Consider the following 24,901-nt stretch of genomic DNA (forward strand, 5'->3'; position numbering starts at 1 on the left):
CCCTCCTCCTCCCTTCTTTCAGCTTCGAGCCCTGGTGGCAGGGCTGGTCAACAGGCTCTTGGCCCTGTATCCTGGGCACAAACCTCACTCAGCCTCTGTGCCCGACTGGTGGGCCTGCCCTCCCAGAGGCACAGGGGGAAGGAAGCCCTGGTATGAGAGAAGCCCTGAGGAGCTGCCGGTGGCTTCCTGCCCACAGCTGAGCAAGTAGGCTCCCGGTAGCCAAGCAAGACCAGTGTGAGCACTGCTTCCAGGCTCCGGTTGGGTCTCAGGCCTCAAGATGGGTGGGCTGGAGGAACTCTGTTTTCTCTACCTTACCTTGTGTTATGTCATCAGAGCCCCTCCACACACAGCACACAGTCCACTGCTCCAAGTGGGCAAAACCCCATGAGGGGGGTGGGTGCCTTTGCCAAGGTACCCAGGGTCTCTGATGCCTCTGCTGCCTGGTGCTGAAGTCCTAGCTTTGGTACCCAGCTCTGGGGGTACCCACCTAGGTGTCTGGGGCCATGGAATTCCAAAGCCACAGTCAGACCCCACTGAAAAGTACATGGTAGGACCAGACCAGCCCTGGTGGGAAGGAAGGGATGCAGGGAAAGGGACTTGATGGAAAGAGCTCTTGGGTTTGACCCCTCCTGCATGGGAGCATTGCAGGGATTGCAGGTGCCGCTTTTCCTCTCTCCATTGTCATGGATGTGCCCCACCCTCTCCCCCAGTGCAGACATCTTCTCCTAGGATGCCTAGCAAGCTCTTTTACTCTTGGGCCACCAGCTCCTTGGAAGCAGGGGGAGCTGGGACATGCCCCCAGGGAGGGGTGTCTCGATTGCCTGAGCAGTCTCCGTCAACATCCAGGGCCACTGTTCGTGGCAGGAATATGCCCCAGCCCTCACAGGTATTGGATCTAAAGAAACGGAAGCACTGATGTGGAAGGCCCTGAATCGCCAGCCTCCTGCTCCCAGGCACCCCTGAAGCTGGACCCCACCATGAGCCTCACCCCCGTGAGCTTCAGAATCTCTAGGTCAGGGCCAGTGGGGCCCCAGAGTGGGCAATGCTCGGGGTGCCTTTTAGAACAAAAGCCTAGGGGATGGGGAGGCAGCCGATCCTGTGCCAAGTCCTCCTGACCTGGAGAGGTGCCCTGGCCCAGCTCCTCCTCCAAGTTTGTATTGTTGCCTTTTGTTTTCTTCCACCTGGGAGGAGCCCTACCACCACAGTAATGTTAGATGGTCCTAAAAGAAATGCTTTATCCACTGCCTACTCTGTGCTTTACATCCATTCTCAGACCTCTTTACAATCTATGAGGTGAGTATTTCTCCTGCTTTACCAATGAGAAACTGCTCAAGGAGGTTAAGTTATTTATCCAAAGCCTCCTACCTGGTAAGTGTGGAATTGGTACAGGACCTGCCCCCTTTTATCTGACTCCAAAGTCGGGATGGGCTTGCTTTTCCCTCATCAAGCTGCCTCTGGGAGCCCAGAAGGCCCCAGGAGGCTCTGGGGCTGAGGAGGCCTCTAAAGGGCCTCACACCCAGGGAACAGGCTGATCAGAGTTGGAGCTCTAGCTCCCCAGGGCTTGGACCCCAGTTCCCATGCAGGGAGCGGTGCCGCGGAGCACTGCAAGAGCAACAGGCTGGGTCCTGCCAGTGTGGGGAGCCCGCGAGAGCAGGCAGGTGGAGCTGTTGCTCTGCACCACGGCCCTTCTGCGGTCTCTGCAGCCGTTTGCATTTCCTGAAACCGGATCTTGGTGTCAGAGCTGCCCCTGGGCCGGGCGGGCGCCTCAGCCATGGCCCTGCGCAAGGAGCTGCTTAAGTCCGTCTGGTACGCTTTCACCGCGCTGGATGTGGAGAAGAGCGGCAAGGTCTCCAAGTCCCAGCTCAAGGTGAGGGGCACCCGGGGCGCAGGGGAGGCCGGCAGACACGTCTCATCAGCCCCTGCTGCCTGAAGCTAGACTTGAACCCTGTGTTCCTCCTGGGGCACCCAGCTAGCCATGGACCCAGGAGGGGTGGGAGGGCCCGTGCCGGGGAACTGGGGCAACATGGCCTAGTGGATGCTGCTGCCCCCTGTCCAGAGGCCCCAGTGAGGTGTGTGCAGGGGCATCACCCAGAGCCCTGGCCCCCAACTCTCGGGAGAGTAGAGGTGCCATCATGGGGTTCTGAGGGCCACAGGCCAAGCTACATCCCAGACTCCGTGTGATGAGCACACGTCTCCCCAGAGTCAAGCTCGGGCACACACCCTACTCCTTCCTGCCGCTTCCTCCTGGCTTTGAAGAGAGACAGTTAGCTAGTGCTTGTCAGTCACTTCCTCTCGGAGCTGAGAGAGAGGGTTCAAGAGCCTCTTGCAGTCCCAAACCAGGCCAGCTCAGTCATCCTTCGCAGGAGAGCAGCTCCCCTGGACCTTGCCTCCCAGGTGGGACAGAGGTGGGAAGGGGCAAGGACTGAAGACCCCATTATACTGCTGTCTGGCTCACCACCCCCCTCACACCGTACAGGCCAGGTTGAGAAACTTACCTTAGACCTTGAGAACTCGAGTAAGGAAGGGGTGGAATCTGAGCCCAGGAAGAGCCCCATCAGTGATTGCCCTGAAATTCATGCTTGGTCCTAGATAATTCCTGGGGGGCCGAAAAGTTTATCTCCTTCTTTCCTGTAGCCCCGCATTAGTGCTGCCTTCACCCTAGTTAGTGGGGAAGAAACAAGGCCCTAGGCCATTGGAGCCAGGGAACGCGGGGAGTCAGGAGCAGGGTGGGCGTCAGCCCTCTGGGATCTGCCTTAGGGGTTCATTCATTCACTCTACAAATATTTACTGAGCACCAGCTACGTGCCTGGCGTAAGGCTAGGCCATAGTATACTGGCATCTCCCCTGCCACCCACCCCCCACAGAGGAGGAGTGCAGTCTCAAGGAAACCTCCATTCTAATTGATCGAGCTAGGAGGTGCCTGGAAACCTGGGAGAGACGGATGGGACAGGTTGGGCATTGTACCCCACCCCTATTCCATCCCCCTACTTTTGAACTTGGACACGATGAAATTGGATGTCCCAAACTGGTCCCATAATCGACCCCTTAGCCACACTTGTGAGCATCCAGTAAGTGATTCTTGGCTCCCCCAGGAAGGAGAGTCCACTACCACTTTTGATCATCTGAGAGAATCTCCCAACAGACAGGTTCTTCCTTATGTTCTACTTAAATTGTCTTATTGCAGGTTATGTAATCTAGTGAGGTCTTCAGTATAGATAGAGGAAAAGCAGATCATCCAAAATCTATCCTTGTGGAAACTCCATGTCCTACATCTACCTCCCACTCTGCCCCTTTAACATCTTTCAGGAACAATCCCAACCTCCATGGTTTGTTGTCTCCAAGGTTCCATTTTCTACCACTCCATTACCTGTGGCCCTATGACACCTCCAGACTCTCTAAGCCTCTCATACATGGAAGATACAGCACTCCATGGCTCTCCGATTCCTGGGCCAATCAGACCGTAAGCCTTCTTAGTTTGAGCCTCTGTCTTGGCCTCTAACTGGGTGGATGCCTATTCCCCACCCCCACATGTTGAGTATTTGCAAGGAAGATCGCCTGGGGAGCTTGCATACTTGAACCATCTGCTGTCTTTGTACCGCATCACAGCTCACATTGAGCCCACTGCCAGCAGCCTCTGTGGTCGCACAGGATCAATGGTAGATTTCAGCCCACTCGACAGAAAACTTGTCCACTCTGGGAATCTGAGCTAGCAGTGGGAGCCTCAGGCCCGGCGGCCGGTGGGGCAGAAATGGTAGGGCCCGTGTCATAGGAGAGGAAGATAAGGAAGGCAATTCTCCCTCAAGCCCATAGTGCTAGATACTGGAATGGGAGGAAGTAGTGATAGTGTTGGGGGTGGGGATGCAGGAAAGGCAAAAGAGCCATAGAGAAGTGGCCAGAAGGCAGAGGAAGAAGCAGATGAGACACAGACCCGCAGGGCAGGGCACACTCCTTCCACTGGAAGACTTGGTGAGAAGGGAAGAGATCTTGGGGTTAGCCTGTCCTTGCTAAAACTGTCTCTGGCCTTGGCGTCCTCAGTTGGGAAGAGGCAGGAGACCCGCACCAGCCCAGAGCGGGCTGTGTCTGTCTGCAACAGTCACCACTTCTCCCCTGATGTGTTGGTAGAAAGGCTGCCACCGGCTGTCCTGGGCAAAGCCGTGATGAGGCCAGAAGGAAGAGGAACAGCAAGTGCTCTGAGAAGTACCCCAAGGAGTCAGGATTGTTTTCTCTGAAGAAGAGAGGGCTTGGGGGAGAGATGAGATGAGTTTTCTTCTCTGAATTCTTTCTTTCTTTCTTTTTTTTTTTTACGCGGGCCTCTCATTGTTGTGGCCTCTCCCGTTGTGGAGCACAGGCTCCGGACACACAGGCTCAGCGGCCATGGCTCACGGGCCCAGCCGCTCCGCGGCATGTGGGATCTTCCTGGACCGGGGCACGAACCCGCGTCCCCTGCATCAGCAGGCGGACTTTCAACCACTGCGCCACCAGGGAAGCCCCTTCTCTGAATTCTTATAGAAAGTACAATAGCCTTTGTCCAGGTGGGTTGAGAAAAATAAAAATATATCAGTAAGAATGGCACTTCTGCCGAAAACGGAGTTAGGTTGAACACAAAGTTTCTCAGGACTGTGAGCTTTGGCAGGGTCCTCAGAATCTCCCTCTTTAAAGAGCTTTAGGAGTGAGTTCCCATCCTGACAGTAGGCTGCAGGGAGGGGAGCCTTGGGAATGATGGGTTTCCTAACGGCCATACCATCTTCCCTCTGGGAGCAGCTTTGGCTTTAGGCTTCATGGATGATCAGCTAAGAATTTGGCGTCCTCACTCCCTGACTGCCAGGGCTGGGGTGAGGGGCCTGGGATTGGGTGCGTGGTTGGAGTAGTGTGTCTCAGTGGGGATCCTAGGAGGCTTATCACTTCCCCTTGACAGACAGGAGGAGGGGGAAGGCAGGGAGGGTGAACTAGGGCCTTCCCTACTTGGCTCTGTCAGGTCTCCCAGAGCCTCTCATTGGCACTTGGGGCAGTCCTGGGGCCCAGGGAGGGCCTCTTGCCCACCAAGAGCCTCTGAGCTTCGGGCTGTGTCTCCTCTGGAGAGGGACAACAACCTTCTCGGTAGAGGAGAAGTTAATAACAATTCCAGTCCCAGAATCTGATGAGTGGGGTCTTCAGCTTTGCCCTGACCCCTGCCTGCTGTTGGTCTCCTCAGTCTAGAGTGTGGAGGAAGGGGAGGGTGATTCAATGATGTGCAGAGCACTTGACTCAGAGCCATATAAGCTGAGGCCTACATTGCACCCCAGTAGGGTGACCTTAGGCAAGTCACTGCCCATCTCTGAACCTCTGGTTTCTCATCTGTAAAGCCTGAGGGCTGAACTGGGGATCACCAAGCTCTCTGGCTAGCCTCCGAAAATAAATTTTAACAAAGTACCTCAAATAGGTGAAATTGATCCTTGATGCAGCTTCTCCTCTCCCTTTTCTGAGCCTCTGTCTTTCCTTTGATGCTGACAGCCAACCCCTCCAAGCCCCTTCTTGCTCTCAGCAGGCACACAGCTAATCCAGAGATTCCCATCTTTTAAAATTCCTGGTGCTACTCCCTCATGATAGTTTTGCTTTAGTACCCCACTGGTTGAGAAAAATACATTCAGTGACTCTTAAAAAGGATCTATGTATTTTAAAAGAATCACTTAGCACCTAGATACGTTTAAAGACTATAGGCCATCTAAACGAGAGAGAGAGAGAGAGAGAGAGAGAGGAGAGAGAGAGAAAGAGAAAGAGAAAAGAAAGAAAGAAAGAAAAAGGAAGGAAGGAAGGGTTCTTTTATGGATTCCCAAACCCTCTGTATCTGCGTCAACTCCTGAAGTCTGCGAACTACAGGACCATGGGCCTGGCGCCCATCGCATTGCTGCACTGGAGCTTTTAGGAAACTCCCAAGCCCCCAAGGGAGAACCACACCCCCAACATGCCTCCAGAGGAAACAGTGAATAAATGAAGCCTCTCAAAGGTCAATGGCTGCCAACCCAGAGGTCAGGGGCTGCTTGGGTGGGTGGGGAAGACAGAGAATCCCCATTTGGGGGAGCCCAAATGGCAGCTTGTGAAAACTACAGACACCTGGACCCCACCCCGGAAACTCTGAGTCAGTAGGTCTGGGCGGGCCCCAGCAGATTTCAGTTTCAACCAGCTCCCCAGGTGATTCTGATGCTTAACCTGAGCCAATGTAGCAGAGATCTAGCTAGCTAGGGCTTTAGAATCAGTCTTTGAGCAAGAGGACACTCCACCTCTCTAAGCCTTGGTTTCCTCCTCTGTAAAAGGAGGAGAATGAGAGCCCTGCCTCCAGGGCTAAGGATTGATTGAAATCGGCAGGTGAGTTCCGCAAGCCAGCCTCCACTCCTGCCATTTCCTTTCCGGCATGACCTTCCTCTGGTCACACTCTCTCCCCACCCCCGGCCCTTACCCGCACCCAGGCACAGGAAGCCTGGCAGTCTGAGGTCGGCTGAGCTCTCTGGGGAGAGGCCCTGAACCCTGAGTGTCTGGAGCCTTTAATTCCTCTTTGTCCTGACACCCAATGGCTAACAGGGTCGGAGCCTCTCTGCCCTGGTCTCCTCAGATTCCCCTGGCAAAATGTCCAGGTGAGGAAGGTCTTAGAGGAGAGCGTGGGCCAATGAACCAAAGAGAGGAACAGCTCAGATAACTGTGTGCTGCTGGGTGGCAGGTTCTATCCTGGGGTGGGAGGGAATTTGTACATCATCTCCTTGAACTCCATTTTTAGAAATGTGAAAACTCAGCCCCAGCGAGGTTCATGTGCTCAGAGAGATTCAGTCCACGTCCGTCTGACTTTTGTATTTTTCCTGCTTCTCCCCTTGAAGCACTTAGGTTCATTCAGTAAATGTCTACTGAGTAGCCATTATATGCCAGGTCCAGTGATACAGCAGTGAATAAAACAGACAAAAAAACGCACGCTTGTGTTGCTAACGTTCTCGTCAGAGAACACAGATGATAAAATAAGTAAAAGTGCGTGATACATGACATGGAGGAAAATAAAGCAGAAGATATCCCTATCCTTACTGTGGGGGGTAGAGGGGATAGGATTACAGATTTAAGTAAGGTGGTCAGAGAAGCCCTCCCTGAGAAGGTGACACCTAAGTAAAGATCAGAAGGAGGAGAGGGTGTGAGCCATGACCTGGGAGAAGAATGTTTCTGGTTGAAGGAATATCAAGGGCCAAGGCCCTTAGGCAAGAATGTGCCTGGTGTGTTTGAGGAATGCAAAGGGGCCATAGGGGCTGGAGAGAAGTGAGCAAGAGGGATGAGGTCAGAGAAGGTACAGAGTAAAATCTCTGGAAAGACTCTGAGATTTTACTCTGAGAACCTTGGGAAACCACTGCAGCATTTAAGTTAGACTTGAGGTGTTAGTCAAAAACATTGATTAACACAATGCGGAGGACATTGTGTTGAGGTCTGGAGTCAGGGTTGAGATTAGAGTCTTTGCTGCCCTCAAAGGAATGTAGAACACCCAGAAATGCTCACACCAACAGGGAACAGCAAAAGAACATTATTACAGAGCAACTTAATAGCAGGGTACATTAATAACCATGGTTAATGGCACCCTTTGTCTTTTAATCTCTATAGTTTAAAAATGTTGTCATGAAAACAGTATATGCTCCTGGTTCCAAAGAATATCATTTTAAAGAAGTTGAAATTTACTAGAAAAGTAAAACATGTTTTACTGGTTAAAAAAATTGAAAGACAAAACTAGTGTTAAAGAACGTGAAATTGCCTCCCCTCGCTGGGGAAGAGCGGTAGGGTGATAGCTGTTAACAGTTTGCTGAGTCTTCTAAATTTTTTCTGTGTACAAATAAACTTATTAGGCTGAACTATATGAAATTGCTGATGTTTGATTGTTTTGACCTACTAAAATAGCAGTTTAATATGGTTCAGCATAATCTGTGCACACATATTATTTTACAAATATTTCATTCTACAGCTTGCTTTTTTCCACCTGCCAGTATAGTATGCATATCTTTCCATGTCTGTTCATACAAATATAATAATAAAAATAGCTCACAACTTTTATTAAGCAATTTCTATTATTGCACTATGTACCCGGTGCTGTGCTAAGCTCTTCGTTCTAAAACACCCTGTGGAGCAGGTGCCTTTTTTTCCTCAAAGAGGAGGAGACTAAGGTCTTGGAGAAGTTAAATCACCTGCCCATAAGTACACATGTGGCAGAAGTTAAATTTTCAACCACACACAGGTCCATGACTTGGTGTACCTGTCCCCTCTTTTTTTTTTTTTTTTTGCGGTACGCGGGCCTCTCACTGTTGTGGCCTCTCCCGTTGCGAGCACAGGCTCCGGACGCACAGGCTCAGTGGCCATGGCTCACGGGCCTAGCCGCTCCGCGGCATGTGAGATCTTCCCGGGCCGGGGCACGAACCCGTGTCCCCTGCATCGGCAGGCGGACTCTCAACCACTGTGCCACCAGGGAAGCCCACCTGTCGCCTCTTGAAGGAGCCTTGGGCTGTCTCCAGTGCCTCATTTATTCTCCATTTCTTTCTTTCTTTTTTCTTTCTTTCTTTCTTTCTTCTTTCTTCCTTCCTTTCTTTCTTCCTTCCTACCTTCCTTCCTTTCTTTCTCTCTTCCTTTCTTCCTTTCTTCCTCCCTTCCCTCCTTCCTACCTTCCTTCCTTTCTTCTTTCCTTCTTTCCTTCATTTCTTTCTCTCTTCCTTTCTTCTTTTCTGCCCTCCCTCCCTTCCCTCCTTCCTTTCTTCTTTCCTTCATTTCTTTCTCTCTTCCTTTCTTCTTTTCTGCCCTCCCTCCCTCCCTCCCTCCCTTCCTTCCTTCCTTTCACCATGCCGTGGCTTTCGAGATCTTAGTTCCGGGACCAGGAATCAGCCTGTGCCCCCCACAGTGGAAGCGCAGAGCTCCAACCACTGGACTGCCAGGGACGTTCCCAATGCCTTTTATTCTAAACTATGCTTCAGTGAGCATTCTTATACAGGTAACTGTTCTCTTGAGCATCTATAGGTTAGAGGATTAAAATTGCTGGGATCATGCCCAATTTTATTTTTGATACAGTCTTGCCCTCCAGAAAGACTACCAATTCACATCTCAACAGTGGGGCATTTGAGTTCCCGTTTCTCCACAATCTCCTCAATATTTGATAGTATCAGTCTTTTGCAGCTTTGCTAATTTGTTAGGTAAAAAATTGCACTTTCTATATGAGAAGGGAACTTATATTTGTTCTGTGCAGAGCTAACTCTCTCACTCTCTCTATATATATATCTCACTCCATCCTCATGGCCCCTATACGTGGTGGGTATTATCCCCTGTTTTACTGACAATGATACTGAGGCTCAGGGGGTGAAGGAGTTTATCCAAGGCCTCATAACTAGAAAGTGAAGGTTCCTGGCCTTCCATATCCCCCTGCACGCTTCACTGGAGTGTAGCCATTTGACTGGGCTATGCAGGAAGCTTCCTCAAAGAGGTGCTTTAGGAGGCTTGAAGAAAGATAAAGACATGGGTAATTTGAAAAGAGGCCAGGAGGCAACAGGTAGAAATATGTGAAACTCTTAGAATAACACCTATCTCTTCAGAAGTGGGTATTTCTCTTGTGTTGGTCACCCTGGATTTTAAGTGCTAAGCATGGAGTGGTGGCACCTCTTAGAGTGTGGATTGGTATCCTATGACCACAGATGTATTAATCATGTATTCTCTGCATATAGGTGGTAGAAACCAAACTCAAAATAACTTAAAGGAGATGTTATATATTGGCTCACATAACCAACAAAACTCCAAGCATAGTATTGGCTTCAGGCATGGCTGGATCTAGGTCCTCAAATGATGACTCTTTATACCTTGACTCTGCTTTTTTTCACTGATAGCTTTATTCTTAAGCAGGTACTTCCCACACAGGGACAAAAATGTCAGCTACATCTATCTTCTAACAGCTTAACTCTTTCCATGTATACCCATGGGAAAGAGTACACCTCTTCTCCACTAGAGGAAGCAAAAATCCCAGGGATGATTCTCATTGGCCTAGATTTGGTCATGTGCATCCTTGAACCAAACACCATGACTCCAATGTGCCCACCTCTGCAGCCAGGTAGGGTAGGGGTGCAAATGGCCAATACCACAGATATTGAAAATGGGGGAGAGTTACTTCTCAAAGGAAAATCAAGGCTCCATTACCAAAATAAGGGAGGGGGGCAGAGTTCATCAGGAAGAAACTTCAGATGTCCTTTAGAACAAGAGTAGGCAAAACCAAAGATGGCACATGAGATAATTTGAAGATCATGGGAATGAGCGTTGGGGTGGGGATCAGAGATGGCTGTCCAGAGGGAAAGGAGGGAAAAGAGATACACCAATCCCCTTGCTGGGCCCCCCCAACTTCCCACTTTGCTGAGTTGAACCTGAGGCCCAGGAGAACATTGGGAAGAAGTCTCAAACCCTTCTACCCCTCCTCTCACAAAAGAGAATAAAGAAATGAAGACTTGGTATACACGCCATCTCTAGGATGTTGCCAGCTTCTGCCTCAGAGGAGCTGATTCCAAGGTGGACTGCTGGTGGTGGAAGCAGCCCTTAAATACGGCATTTATTGACTGCCTTTGGTGTGCAGAAGAGATCATAGGTGCTGTGAGACATAAAGATGAACATAGACCTGGCCTCCAGAGTTCACTATATAGTTGGGGAATGAGGCTCAGGGTCAATATATATATATATATTTTTTGTTATAAATTTATTTATTTATTTTTGGCTGCATTGGGTCTTCATTGCTGCACGTGGGCTTTCTGTAGTTGTGGCGAGCAGGGGCTGCTCTTTGTTGCAGTGTGCGGGCGTTGCATTGCGGTGGCTTCTCTTGTTGTGGAGCACGGGCTCTAGGTGTGCAAGCTTCAGTAGTTATGGCTCGTGGGCTCTAGAGCACAGGCTCAGTAGTTGTGGCTCATGGGCTTAGTTGCTCCACGGCATGTGGGATCTTCCTGGACCAGGGCGCGAACCCGTGTCCCCTGCATTGGCAGGTCGATTCTTAACCACTGCTCTATCAGGGAAGCCCCAGGGTCAATATTTTAATGGGGAGGCAGCCTTCAGAGCCGGGAACAACCAGTTGCAACCTCAACTCTGCCACTTACTCTTAACCTGTCCAAGCCTCAGCATCTTCATCTGAAAAACAGAGATAATAACGTCTGCATATCATGGTTGCAGAGATTAGATGTGGGGTATAGAAAGCACCTCATACAGTGGCTGGCACATACTAGGTGACAATTTTTAATCATTCACGCTGTCTGTGATAAGTGCTATAACAGAATTACCCCAAGACAATTTTATTTTTTTCCTGATCTCCTTGTTCAAGCTTCAACATCTTTGTTCTAATTTCATGGGTTTGTTAACCAACCCATTTCCCCTCTGTACTGTCATGGCCGCCATCCCTTTTAGCCTTGTCCTCCACATCCCACAGACCATTTTTCGTGGCCCTTCTTTGCTCCCTCTCCGGCTCCCTTCCATCTTTAGAAGGGCAGTGACTGGAACGGCACATGCCCTTCCTGGAGCAGACACACTGGACTCTAGGCACACAGCAGCCTGAGTCTTTGATGGTAGATGTCAGGCTTCTGCCCTTGAGCCTTGGGATCTGCAGAGCCGGATTTGGATCCTAGGCTCTTGCTCAGTGTGGGTCCTTGGGCAAGTTACTGAGTCGGTTGAGCCTCGGTGTCCTTGTCTGCAGAAAGGGCACATACCTGCCTGACGAAGGGGCAAAGAGCATGGCCGCCTTGGTTTGAATCCCAGCTCTGCCAGCCCTGTGCCCTTGGGTGAGTTACTTAATGTCTCAGAGCCTAGGGTTTTTTTTCATGTGTGAGATGAGGATATAAACACTTGTTATGTGGGTTAAGTGAAGTATATGTAAAGTGCTGAGCGCAGTGCTTGGTGCATAGCAAGTGTACAAATTTTAGTTTTTTGGATTTTATTGAGGTATAATGTACATTTTAATTTCAGGTTTACAACGTAATGATCATATATATAGAGAGAGATGATCACCACAGTGAGTCTAGTTAACATCTGTCACCATACATGGTTATACAAAATTTTTTTTCTTGTGATGAGAATTTTTAAGACCTACTCTCTTAGCTACTTTCAAAGATGCAATACAATATTGTTAATTATAGTTACCATGCTATATATTATATCTCCCCAGGGCTTTTTCTTCAATGTTTATTTATTGTATTCATTTATTTAGCTGCGCCGGGTCTTAGTTGCTGCACGCGGGATTTTCGTTGTGGCATGCAGGATCTTTAGTTGCGGCATGCGGGCTCTTTTAGTTGCGGCATGCGGGATCTAGTTCCCTGACCAGGGATCGAACCCGTGCCCCCTTCATTGGGAGCTCAGAGTCTTAACCACTGGACCACCAGGGAAGTCCCCTCATGACTTACCTGAAGTTTGTACCTTTTGAGCACCTTCACACATTTCACCTCCCCGCTCCACACCTCTTGCAACAGTCTGTTCTCTGTATCTATGAACACCTTTTTTTCCCTTTTTAAAAAATTCTACATATAAGTGAGATCGTATGGTATTTGTCTTTCTCTATCAGACTTATTTCACTTAGCATAATGCCCTCAAGGTCCATCCGTGTTGTCGCAAATGGCAAGATTTCATTCCTTTTTTAATGACTGAATAATATTCCATTGTGTCTATATATACAGAAGCTTTAGTTATGATTGAATTGAATAATGTATGCAGAAGACTCAGCCAGAATGGGGGTGGGGACAAGTGAGGAGGTGGGAGCCGCCCTTTGGCCCAGTTTTGGTTGGGGTTCAGGAAGGCAAACTGCCCTCTGTCTCAGGTGCTGTCCCACAACCTGTACACCGTCCTGCACATCCCTCACGACCCTGTGGCCCTGGAGGAGCACTTCCGAGATGATGACGATGGCCCTGTGTCCAGCCAGGGGTACATGCCCTACCTCAACAAGTACATTCTGGACAAGGTGGGGCCCCTCTAACCTCTCCCCACTTCCCAACCTGACCAGCACCCTAATACATTGCCACCCCAACTCCTCTCCCTATGAACCCCATTTCTGTCCCCTCTGTCCACCCCTGCTCTCCCATCTCCATCCTTCACCTCCCAGCCACTTGCACCCTCCTGGCTCCCCTTAACTCACTCTCAAGCTTCCTCCTCTCTATCCTAGCCTCCACCTTTCCCACGACCTTCCACCCCATCCCTGCCTAGCTTCCAGCTGTAACTTCTACAAAAGGCTCTCCAGTTTCCCCCAAGTGCTGTCCCCCCTGCTTCTCCCACCTGTCACTGTCTTCTCAGCTTCTCCTTGACTGTCCACTCCCTCCGGGGCTTCCCCTTCTTTCTCCCTGGGCTGAGGGACCTGAGTTTCTCTGTGTGCAGGGGACTTGGGGGCAGTGGTTGTGAGGGAGTGGTGGCAGTAGCAGGGCTGGGGGCTGGGGTCAGGCTGGTTGGTCAGCTAGTTACCTGATCATCAGCCCAGGGACTCCTCAAGTTAGAGCCCCAACATGGCAGTGTGGGGAGCAGGGGAATAGATGACCCTAAGAAGCCAGCTGGAGCCTAGTTGGGTGGTAGAGCAGGGACGGGGCAGCCTTCTCAGCTGACTTGCCGGCCTGGTGGCAGGTGGAGGAGGGGGCTTTCGTTAAGGAGCACTTTGATGAGCTGTGCTGGACCCTCACGGCCAAGAAGAACTATCAGGTGGATAGCAACGGGAACAGCATGCTCTCCAATCAGGATGCCTTCCGCCTCTGGTGCCTCTTCAACTTCCTGTCTGAGGACAAGTACCCTCTGATCATGGTTCCTGATGAGGTAAGCCCCAGGGACTTTATCACTTGGGGACAGACCTTAGCAGAACCATGAAGGAGGCCAAATTGCCTCCGTACTTTCCCACATCCCCTTTCTTCTTTATCTCCCCTCCCTGGGACCTGTTCACACCCATCTGTCTCCAGATGCTTAGAAGTGTCCATATCAGAACAATTATGCCTTCTCCCAGGAGGTCAAAAACTACACTTCCTTCAAGGCTCTGCTAGCCCTCACAGTAGGAAAATGATCTGCAAATTCTATTTACACAGAGGTGTGAATGCCTGATACATTACTGGGCATTTAAAAATGAGAACATTTAAAATCAAATGACAGGATTTTAGGCACTGTGGCAATCTGAGAAGGATGCTACTATTAGGGGAATAGAGACCTTCCTGGGACATCTCTCCAGTTACTCCAAGTGTGTAACCAAGTCTGCTCCTGGTTTCAGATTTTCTCTTCCTATCTTCTACAACATAGGGGAGAGTCAGGGCAGACTCACCTCAGGGCCCCAGAGAAGACATCCTGGGAGTAGAGGCCTAGAATCTAGCCTCTACCTCCTTAACTCATGGGTGAAGCCAGGGCAGATGCCCCCCCTTTTCCAGTCACACTGCACCCTCCCTCTACTCCCCCTCCTCTCTCCCCTGTCCATTCAGCCTTCTCCTGACCCTTTAGCCCTTTTGGTGGTTGCGAAGATACCAGGGCGAATTTAGGTCTTTAGAGTAGGGTACGTGGGGGAGAGATCCACCGTATTTACAAGAAGTCCTGGCACATCTAACTGCGCTCAGATTCGTGCCCTTGCCTCTGTTTGTGGGAAGAGTGAGGGGTGTCCCGCCCCACTCCCAGCAGAGACCCAGTAGCCCCCAGAGTGAAAGTCCTGGAGAGAGTTTCCCAAGGAGCTGCTGGGGCAGTCGAGGGACATGTGTCTATCTATACAGACACCTGGCTGGCTGGGCATCTTTGTCAGACTCCTGCCAGTCAGGACGAGGTGGCCTCTCAGAGGTCAGAAAGCTGCTTGCTACTGTGATCAACATGCAGTGTGAACAAACTGCAGCAGGAGGTACCCCAACCACCACTTCCTGTTCCTCTGTAACAGGTTTCCTGTCCCTGCTCTGCTTACTCCACCTCCAATCCCCTTGCCCTCCCATAGGGGAAGGATCCCTAAGGTTGGGGCTTGGGGCTTGGAATAAGGACTCATGGGATGTGGATCTGAATTGAGTTCTGGCTGCTACCAACTTGCTGTATGATTCAAAACAAGTCACTTCCCCCCACCTTTTCTTTTTTGAAAGGAATTCCTTTATTTTTTATTATCATTTTTTTAAATTTATTTATTTTATTTTTTATTTTTGGCTGTGTTGGGTCTTCGTTTCTGCGCAAGGGCTTTCTCCAGTTGCGGTGAGCGGGGGCCACTCTTCATCGCAGTGCGCGGGCCTCTCACTATCGCGGCCTCTCTTGTTGCAGAGCACAGGCTCCAGACGCTCAGGCTAAGTAGTTGTGGCTCACGGGCCTAGTTGCTCTGCGGCATGTGGGATCCTCCCAGACCAGGGCTCGAACCCGTGTCCCCTTGCATTGGCAAGCAGACTCTCAACCACTGCACCACCAGGGAAGGCCTCCTTCCCCTTTGAGCCTGTTTTGTCATCTGCAAAGTGAGGATATTGGATGAGAGGGCCCTTGTTCCCCTGTTGACATTTTCTATGACTTGCTCTCTCGGCCTGGCCCCTGGCCCCCTCAGCTCCCACCTCACCCTGCCCTTAATTCAAGGCAGGAAGGGGTGGGACTGGAGCTTGGGGAGGGGATGCCTGAATTGAAGTTGGGGCTCCAGGATCCCCTCCTAAATCTCTACTCAGGTGTCCTCCAGCGTTTAGTTGTTTTGTCCTCTGACCCTACCCCACCGTCCTGTCCCTGGTCACTTCTGCCCAGGCCCCGGGCGCCTGGTGGGAGCGCCCCCTGTTGTTGGCACCAGCACCACAGCCTGCTGCAGCCACCAAGCCTTCCCTCCCCCGCTCCAGGTGGAATACCTGCTGAAGAAGGTGCTCAGCAGTATGAGCTTGGAGGTGGGCTTGGGTGAGCTGGAGGAGCTGCTGGCCCAGGAGGCCCAGGCAGCCCAGAGCACCAGCGGGCTCAGTGTCTGGCAGTTCCTGGAGCTCTTCAACTCAGGCCGCTGTCTGCGAGGCGTGGGGCGAGACACCCTCAGCATGGCCATCCATGAGGTCTACCAGGAACTCATCCAAGACGTCCTGAAGCAGGTCAGGCCAGGCTGGGAACTAGGGGAGGACCCCGAGGAGGGTGAAGGTGGGGGGGGGGGCAGTGATGCCTCTGACTTTGCTCTGGCTGGCAGGGCTACCTGTGGAAGCGAGGGCACCTGAGGAGGAACTGGGCAGAACGTTGGTTCCAGCTGCAGCCCAGCTGCCTCTGCTATTTCGGGAGTGAAGAGTGCAAGGAGAAAAGGGGTACAATCCTGCTGGATGCGCAGTGCTGCGTGGAGGTGAGGGGGACAGTTGAGGGGGGTAAAGCACATCTCAAGGCTCAGGGGCTCCAGTGCAGTGTGAAGGCAAGGGGGTCAGGAGGAGGGTAAATGGGAAAAGCCACAGTGACAAATTCCTGCTTAGATGAGTGCAACCCAAATACAGCTGACCCTTGAACAACACAAGTTGGAACTTATATGTGAATTTTTTTCAATAAATACATTCAGGAGTACAGCCAGCACCATCAGCAGTTGGTTGAATTCGCACATGTGGAACCAGGATACTGAGGGCTGACTTTAAAGTTATATGTGGATTTTTGACTGGGCAGAGGTTTGGCACCCCTAACCCCTGCATTGTTCAAGTGTCAGTTGCACACCTGGGTACCTCAAGGCTATTCTCAGCCATGGCAGCAATGTTTTTTTTCTTTTAGAAAAGTAACACACTTTATTTTTTCTTCCAGTTTTATTGAGCTATAATTGACATACAGCACTGTATAAGCTTAAGGTGTACAGCATAATGATTTGACTTACATACATCATAAAGTGATAAGCACATAAGTTTAGTGAACATCCCTCATCTCATATAGATACAAAATTAAATAGAAAAAAAATTATTATCTTGTGATGAGAACTCTTAGGATTTATTCTCTCAGCAACTTTCCTATATAACATACAGCAGTGTTAATTTATCGTGTTGTACGTTACATCCCTAGTACTTATATCTTATATCTGGAAGTTTGTACCTTTTTTTCTTTTTTAAAATTTATTTTATTTATTTTTTGACTGCGTTGGGTCTTCATTGCTGCACGCAGGCTTTCTCTAGTTGCGGCAAGCGGGGGCTACTCTTTGTTGTGGTGCACGGGCTTCTCATTGCAGTGGCTTCTCTTGTTGTGGAGCACGGGCTCTAGGGTGTGTGGATTTCAGTACTTGTGGCACACAGGCTCAGTAGTTGTGGCACACAGGCTCAGTAGTTGTGGCTCGCAGGCTCTAGAGCGCAGGCTCAGTAGTTGTGGCGCATGGGCTTAGTTGCTCCACAGCATGTGGGATCTTCCCGGACCAGGGCTCAAACCCGTGTCCCCTGCATTGGCAGGCTGATTCTTAACCACTGTGCCACCAGGGAAGCCCTGGAAGTTTGTACCTTTTGATGACCTTCATCCAATTACCTTCCCTCTATCCCCGCAACAACCTCCCTCCCCACCTCTGGTAACCACAAATCTGATCTCTTTTTCTATGGATTTGTTTGTTTGTTTTTGAAGTATAATTGACCTACAATACTGTGTTAGTTCCTGTTACACAATGTAATGGTTCGGTATTTCTATATATTTCAAACTGACCTCCACAATAGGTCTAGTTATGATAGGTCACCATACAAAGATAACTATGCAATCATAGTTATTGACTATATTCCCCACACTATTCATTTTACACCCATGAATCACTTATTTTGCAACTGGAAATTTGTACCTCTTAATCTTCCTCAACTTCTTCCTTCCTCTCACTACGCCCCCTACCCTCTGGCAAACACACCTGTTTGTTCTCTGTATCTATAACTCTGTTTATGTTTTGTTATGTTTGTTCATTTGTTTTGTCTTTTTTAGATTCCATACGTCAGCACTTTTTTTAGAAAAACCAAACTGCAAATCAAATACTAAAGTCATTGGTGAATAATGTGGACTTTGCTAAAGATTTCAGAGGAGATAGCTTATGTCTCACTCTACCCAGCAAAACTTTCTAAAATTCCTCTGAAGTACTTTCTCCTTCACCCAAATTCCATTCCCTTTGGCAACTCTATACCTCCCTATTCTTTCTCCCTTCCCATCCCTTTTCCTCCCTTGACTCTGTCCATTATTTTAGAGGCTTAAAACAACAATTTTAAAAACTGTAGTGAAAAAGTATACGTAACATGAAATTTGCCATTTTAACCATTTTGTGTTACAATTCAGTAGCATTAAGTACATTCACATGTAACCATCCCAATTATCTATTTCCAAAACTTTTTTATCATCCCAAACAGAAACTCTGTACCCATTAAGCAATAACTCATCCACCCTTCCCTCCAGCCCCTGGTAACCTCTATTCTGCTTTCTATCTCCATGAATTTGCCTGTTCTAGGTGCCTCATATAAGTGAAATCATATAATATTTGTCCTTTTATGTCTGGCTTCTTTCAATTAGCATAATGTTCTCAAGCATGTTGTGGCATGAATCAGGACTTCATTCCTGTTTATGGCTGAATAATATTCCATTGTAAGGATGTACCACATTTTGTTTATCCATTCTTTGATGGATATTGGGTTGTTTCCATCTTTTTGCTATTGTGAATAATGCTATTATGAACATCCAGGTACAAGTTTCTGGGTGGATATATTTTTTTTCTCAGGGTACATACCTAGGAGTAGAGTTGTTGAACCATACATTAATTCTATGTTTAATTTTTGAGGAACAGCCAGACTTTTCTACAGTGGCTGCACCATCTTCCATTCTTACCAGCAGTGTATGAAAGTTCCAATGTATCACCAACACTTTTTATTTTACCTTAAAAAATGTTATTATTATAGTCATCCTAGGCTCTATCCATTTTTGTCACATAGGGAAACAGCTGTCATTGTGGAAACAGCACAGATCTAGGCAGAAATCCAGCTCCACCACTAATAGGCAGTGTGAATTGGGCAAGTTCCTGGACCTCTTGGAGCCTCAGTTTCTTTCTCTGTAAAGTGGAGCTAATAATCCATGCCTGGTACAGACTCTAGAACACATGAAGCTCAGTAGGTGGTAGCTATTATTTTCCACTAGAATGTAAGCTTAGGGAAGGCAGGGATTTGGTCTGTTAGGCACATCTCAGTATCCCAAATGCCCAGAGCAATGAGTGGCACTCAGTAGACACTACAAAATATCTGTGGAATGAATGAATGGAGAACTTTCTCAACAGGCAGGGCTTTGTGGAAATGAACGGTCTCGATAGTGAGGACCCTGTCATGGGAGATGTTCCAGCGTGATCTGCATAAACGCTGAGTGATCCCTCTGTGCTAGGCCCCATGGAGAGATACCAAGAGAACAGTCCCACCTTCAAAGAGCAAAGGATACAGAGCTGTGGGCACACAAGTATCCCCATAACTAACCTTCAAACCGGGCCACGCAGGCTCCTGTCAGAGTGGGAGGGGTGCCCGGGGAGGATGGTCAGCTAGTGGCGGTAGGGGCTGGAGCTGCAGCACCCCTGGGGCAGGTGTGGCCCTGACTCCAGTAAAGCCAGCCTGTCTGGGACCGTCCACCCTCTCCCAGGTGCTGCCCGACCGAGAAGGGAAGCGCTGCATGTTCTGTGTGAAGACTGCCTCCCGCACGTACGAGATGAGCGCCTCAGACACGCGCCAGCGCCAGGAATGGACGGCTGGTGAGTGCTCGCTGGGTGGCCTGGACCTGGCTGGCCCTCAGTCGCCTCACCTGTGAAAGGGGGTGACAGCACTTTGCCCAGCGGGAGGCTGGGCACTGGACACGGGCAACTCCTAAGGCCCCTTTCTGGCGGTGGGTCACCTCGAGGCTGCCCTGCCCCCGGCCAGCCCCTCCCGCTCCCTCCGCAGCCATCCAGACGGCGATCCGGCTGCAGGCCGAGGGGAAGATGTCGCTGCACAAGGACCTGAAGCAGAAGCGGCGCGAGCAGCGGGAGCAGCGGGAGCGGCGCCGGGCGGCCAAGGAGGAGGAGGTGCTGCGGCTGCAGCAGCTACAGGAGGAGAAGGAGCGGAAGCTGCAGGAGCTGGAGCTGCTGCAGGAGGCGCAGCGGCAGGCCGAGCGCCTGCTGCAGGAAGAGGAGGAGCGGCGCCGCAGCCAGCACCGCGAGCTGCAACAGGCGCTCGAGGGCCAGCTGCGCGAGGCTGAGCAGGTGGGGCAGCACAGCGCAGGAGGCGGTGGGCTGAGGGGTGTGGTGCGGTCAGGCCTGGGAGCTGAGCACTGGGGGCGGGGCCTGGGGCGGAGCCTTGGTCGAGGGCGGAGCCACGCATTGAGGAATGCAAGTGGAGGCGGGGCTTGTCTTGAGGAATTTTGGGAACAGAGCCTGTGGGCTTGAAGGATGGGTATGGGACGGGGACTGTGCCAGGAACAGGGCCTGTGGGATAAGGAACCTGGCCGAGGGATGGCTTGAGAGGAGAGATGGTAAGGGGGCGGGGCCTGAGCCTACGAAATGGGAGGGTCGGACCTGAGTGCTAGGTGTAGAGTGGGACCTGGCTCAGAAACCTTGGCTGGGGGCGGGACTTGGACAGAGGAGCTGATAAAGACGGTGTGATTGGGGATGAGTTTGGACCAAGGCTGGACTAGGTTGGACTAGACTTGATCTGAGTTTATAATGAAACCATTTTGGGGAATGCAGGATGGGAGGAAGGCAGGATGAATGTGGAGGTGGACTAAGCGTGTAGAGGCAATTAGATTTAGGATTTAAGAGATCTAGATCTGGAGTCAGACACTGTGGACTCAATCCCAGCTCTGCCTCTTAGGAACCGTGTGATCCCAGGCAAGTTACTCAGCCTTTCTGTGCCTCAGTTACCTGTGACATGTTGATGCCAATAGAACTTGGCTTATAGAGGTATGGAAAGGAGGATCAACTAAGGAAACACTTTGAGTTATAATTGTTATAACAATTATAATTATTGTCATTCCCTTCCAAGCACTACCCTAATTATAATTATAAAATGTTATATTATAATGTATAATAATAACTATTAAGGCTGGTGCTAAAAAGGGGATGACTTGAGCCCCTTTCCCCCATGTAGTTCACTGATCATTATCTGAATTAGTCAGGCTTGCAGAGGGGATCAGATCAGGAAATGCTGACATGAGGGAACTCCCCAGACCCTCACCCAGAGATAAGTAGTTGGGCTGGCCTAGCAAAGCCCTGGGGAAAGGAGCAGCATACCTGCTGCCTCTCTCCCCCATGCCCCCATTGACCTGGCTCCATTTCCCGAGCAGGCAAGGGCCTCCATGCAGGCTGAGATGGAGCTGAAGAAGGAGGAGGCTGCCCGGCAGCGGCAGCGCATCGAGGAGCTAGAGGAGATGCAGCAGAGGCTTCAGGAGGCCCTGCAACTGGAGGTGAAAGCTCGGCAAGACGAGGAGGCCGTGCGCCTAGCCCAGACCAGGTAGAACTGAGGGGCCCCTTCTGCTTCCCCTCCCTGACTTCCTGACCCCACCCCCGCCCCACTTGCTGAGCACCTGCGAGGTGCCTTGGCTCTGGAGGTGACACAGTGGATGCCTGGCAGACTGCTGGAGGAGGAGGAGGAGAAATTGAAGCAGCTGCTGCAGCTGAAGGAGGAGCAGGAGCGCTATATTGAGCGGGCACAGCAGGAGAAGCAGGAACTGCAGCAGGAGATGGCCCTGCAGAGCCGCTCCCTGCAGCAGGCCCAGCAGCAATTGGAGGAGGTGCGACAGAACCGGCAGAGAGCCGACGAAGATGTGGAGGTGAGGCCTGGGGTGGAGCAGTTTGGAGGCTGCCAGGTGAACGAGGGTGAGCGTGTTAACACACAGGCTCTGGAACCTTCCCTCAAGCTCTATCCCTCAGGCTCCATCATTGCCTGGCTGTGTGACCTCTGACAAGTTGCCTAACCTCTCTGAGTCCCAAGTCCCTTATCTGAGAAAGGGGACTGGTAAATAGTATTGCTATGAAGATTAACTGAGATAACATGTGAAATTAAGTATGTAGTAAGCACTGAAGAAACCTTAGCTACGACTTTTATCATTGTTATTAATCTGGGCAAAAATTTTTCTTCCTACTCTTCCAGCCCCTACTTTGCTATCCCTGTACTTTGGCTCCACTCTTTGGAGGCTGAATCTCCACAGAAGACTTTTTTTTAAAACTTTTGATGTTTTGTTTTTATTAATATTGACTATTTTATTTTGCTTTGTTGGCCTACATGGTCATTGTAAAAAATTCAAACATAGAAATAAGTATCAAAGAAAGGGAAAGTTCCTCTATGATGCCCCACCCCACAACCGCTGCTAATGGCTGAGTGAACACTGGAGCAGAGGCTTTTGCATTAGGTCTTGGGAAGGTGGTGTAATGCAGTGGTTCAGAGCTCCGTGTATGTCCCTGGGCAAGGCATTTAACCTCTTTTGAACTTGTTTGCTGTTAACTTCTGCTCTGGAAGTTAAATAAGATATTAGTACATCTTAGCTGCTTAATAAGTGGAAACTATGGTTATTTCTGACCCTTTGAGGGCCTGTGAGTCCCCTGAAATTCGACGCCAACTCGTTATGAGTTGAGTTCTTAATGATTTCTTAACTCTTTATGAACATACATGAGTTTTTCTGGGAAGATGATCAATAGCCTTCGTCAGATCCTAAGGGGCATGTGAACCTGAAAAGGTCAAGACTCTCTGTCTTGGAGGGTGGCTCTGACCCACTCCTCCCTGGTCCTGCCTGCACAGGCTGCACAGCGGAAGTTGCGCCAGGCCAGCACGAACGTGAAACACTGGAATGTCCAGATGAACCGGCTCATGCATCCAATAGAACCTGGAGGTGAGAAGGGTTAGACCCTGGAGCTTTCCCTGGAGCGGGGATGGAGAAGGGAGGGTAGAAGGGATACCCCCAGATCTACAGAGCCAGCACAGGACTGCAGGTCAGCGGGTTCTCCTCTCCCCCTTTGCATGCACCTTGCTCCTTCCTCATACCTGCCTTTTTTCTGCCAGACAAGCGTCCCACCACCAGCAGCTCCTTCACAGGCTTCCAGGCCCCTCAACTTGCCCGCCGTGACTCCTCCCTAAAACGCCTGACTCACTGGGGATCCCACAGCAGCAAGACCCCCTCACCCAGCAGCAGTGAGCAGCAGAAGTCCCTCAATTGCGGGGAAGAGGTGCCCATCTCAGCTTCTGCCCCTCAGGAAGATAAAGTGGACCCAGCACCAGAAAACTAACCCCTACTAGCCTCTTTCCCCCAACCTCATGCCTACTAGGACCTGGCCACAGCTGGCCTGTGGGTGACACCAGCCTCTGCAGAAGAAGGAGCTACAGTCCTGGTGCCAAGGGCCCAGGCCCTCCAACCACGAAACAGTCCAGAATGGAACCTGGTTCATCTTTTTGCACCAGCCCCAGACCCCAGACCACTGAGGCTGTCAGGGATGTTAATCCTTTAGAACTTGACCCTGTACCTTAACCCAAAGGACTCTATACCCTAGGCTGGGAAAGAGAGTCAACAAGCAAGCCAGGGGCCATCTGTCCCCAGACTGCCACCAAGTTGTGGAGGCACATTTCCAAATAAAATCAGCTCTTGGGATAAATTATGCATCAGGTCTATAGTCTGTCTCTTCTACCATTTTCTCTCTTCTTCCCTCAAGTCCAGTTATATGTCCCAGAAAGAGTAAGGTATAATGCAGTGGCTTTACACTCTGCCACTTTCCAACTGGGTGACTTTGGTCAAGTTTCTTCACCTCTCTGTGCTTCAGTTCCCATGTTGGCAAAATAGGGATAGTATAGTACCTACCTTACAGGGTTGTTCTGAGGATTAAGTGTTCAGCACGTGAGCAAGCACTATTATTGGTATCACCCCAAAGTGTTTATTGAATGTATATTCTGTGCCTTGCAATTTCCCAGTTTATTTAATTCTCATGGCAACGCTGAGAGGTGGATATTATTATTCTCATTTTACATGTGTGGAAATTGAGGCTCAGAGAAGTCAGGTAACTTGCCCAAAGCGTTTCAAACTTGATTCTCTTCCCATATTGTCTGACTTACCTACCTTGTTACCTAAGACAGAGATCTGGGAATCAAGGATGACTTGCTCCCTCCCTGCCATCCCCCTCATGAAAAACCCATCATTAAATCCAGTAGATTCTCTCTCCTTCATGCTCTCATATCTACTGCTCCATCTCTATCCCCATGGCTCCTGCCATGGCTAAGGCCAAAATTTTATCTTCCACCTGCATGCTCACCTTTGACTCCTTCTCCGTCTTGCCCCATATCTAATCAGTCTCCAACTCCAACGGATTGGATTTTCTTGGTCACTCTCAAATCCACCCCCTTGGGGCCATGTCTCATGGCTACTGCCTTACTCTGGCCCTTGTCACCTCCCAATTGGACTAGAGCAGTAACCAAGTCTCCTTGCTAACCCTTCTCCCCACAGCTGCCTGGATAGGCATTTTTTTTTTTTTTTTTTTTTTTTTTTTTTTTTGCGGCACGCGGGCCTCTCACTATTGTGGCCTCTCCCGTTGTGGAGCACAGGCTCTGGACACACAGGCTCAGCGGCCATGGCTCACGGGCCCAGCCGCTCCGCGGCACGCGGGATCCTCCCAGACCGGGCACGAACCCGTGTCCCCTGCATCGGCAGGTGGACTCTCAACCACTGCGCCACCAGGGAAGCCCTAGATAGGCTTTTTTTTTTTTTTTTAATATTTATTTATTTGGCTCTGGGTCTTAGTTGTGGCACTCAGGATCTTCGCTGGGCCATGAGAGATCTTCAGTTGCAGCATGCAGGATCTTTTAGTTTGGCAGACAGGATCAAACCCGGGCCCTCCTGCATTGAGAGAGCAGAGTCTTAACCACCGGACCACCAGGAGAGTCCCTGGATAGGCTTTCTAAAATGCATATCTACCCTTGACTCTTTCCACTTTCCAGTCTCTCAGTGGTACCCTGGATAGTCAAGTTCACATTCCCATATGGGGCATACAAGGCCCTTGACGATCTGGCCCAGGAGA

At 50.2% G+C, this 24,901-nt stretch overlaps 1 protein-coding gene across 2 annotated transcripts; it reads left to right on the forward strand.

The window, feature by feature from the left end:
• Positions 1–112: 112 nt before the first annotated feature.
• Positions 113–23,488, forward strand: DEF6 (DEF6 guanine nucleotide exchange factor). 2 transcript variants are annotated; one of them, XM_032648690.1, is made up of 11 exons: positions 113–1,867; positions 12,806–12,946; positions 13,597–13,782; positions 15,783–16,019; positions 16,112–16,258; positions 19,516–19,624; positions 19,812–20,110; positions 21,190–21,356; positions 21,477–21,675; positions 22,641–22,731; positions 22,902–23,488. In XM_032648690.1, the coding sequence occupies exons 1-11, from the start codon at positions 1,772–1,774 to the stop codon at positions 23,123–23,125; spliced, it is 1,896 nt and encodes a 631-aa protein (XP_032504581.1). In that variant the 5' UTR covers positions 113–1,771; the 3' UTR covers positions 23,126–23,488. The 2 variants fall into 2 exon arrangements, with proteins under 2 accessions (XP_032504581.1, XP_032504582.1); XM_032648691.1 differs by lacking the exon at positions 113–1,867 and adding an exon at positions 3,537–3,656.
• Positions 23,489–24,901: the final 1,413 nt, after the last annotated feature.

The sequence above is a fragment of the Phocoena sinus genome, chromosome 11 (assembly GCF_008692025.1).
Source record: "Phocoena sinus isolate mPhoSin1 chromosome 11, mPhoSin1.pri, whole genome shotgun sequence".
In the NCBI taxonomy this organism is placed as follows: domain Eukaryota; kingdom Metazoa; phylum Chordata; class Mammalia; order Artiodactyla; family Phocoenidae; genus Phocoena; species Phocoena sinus.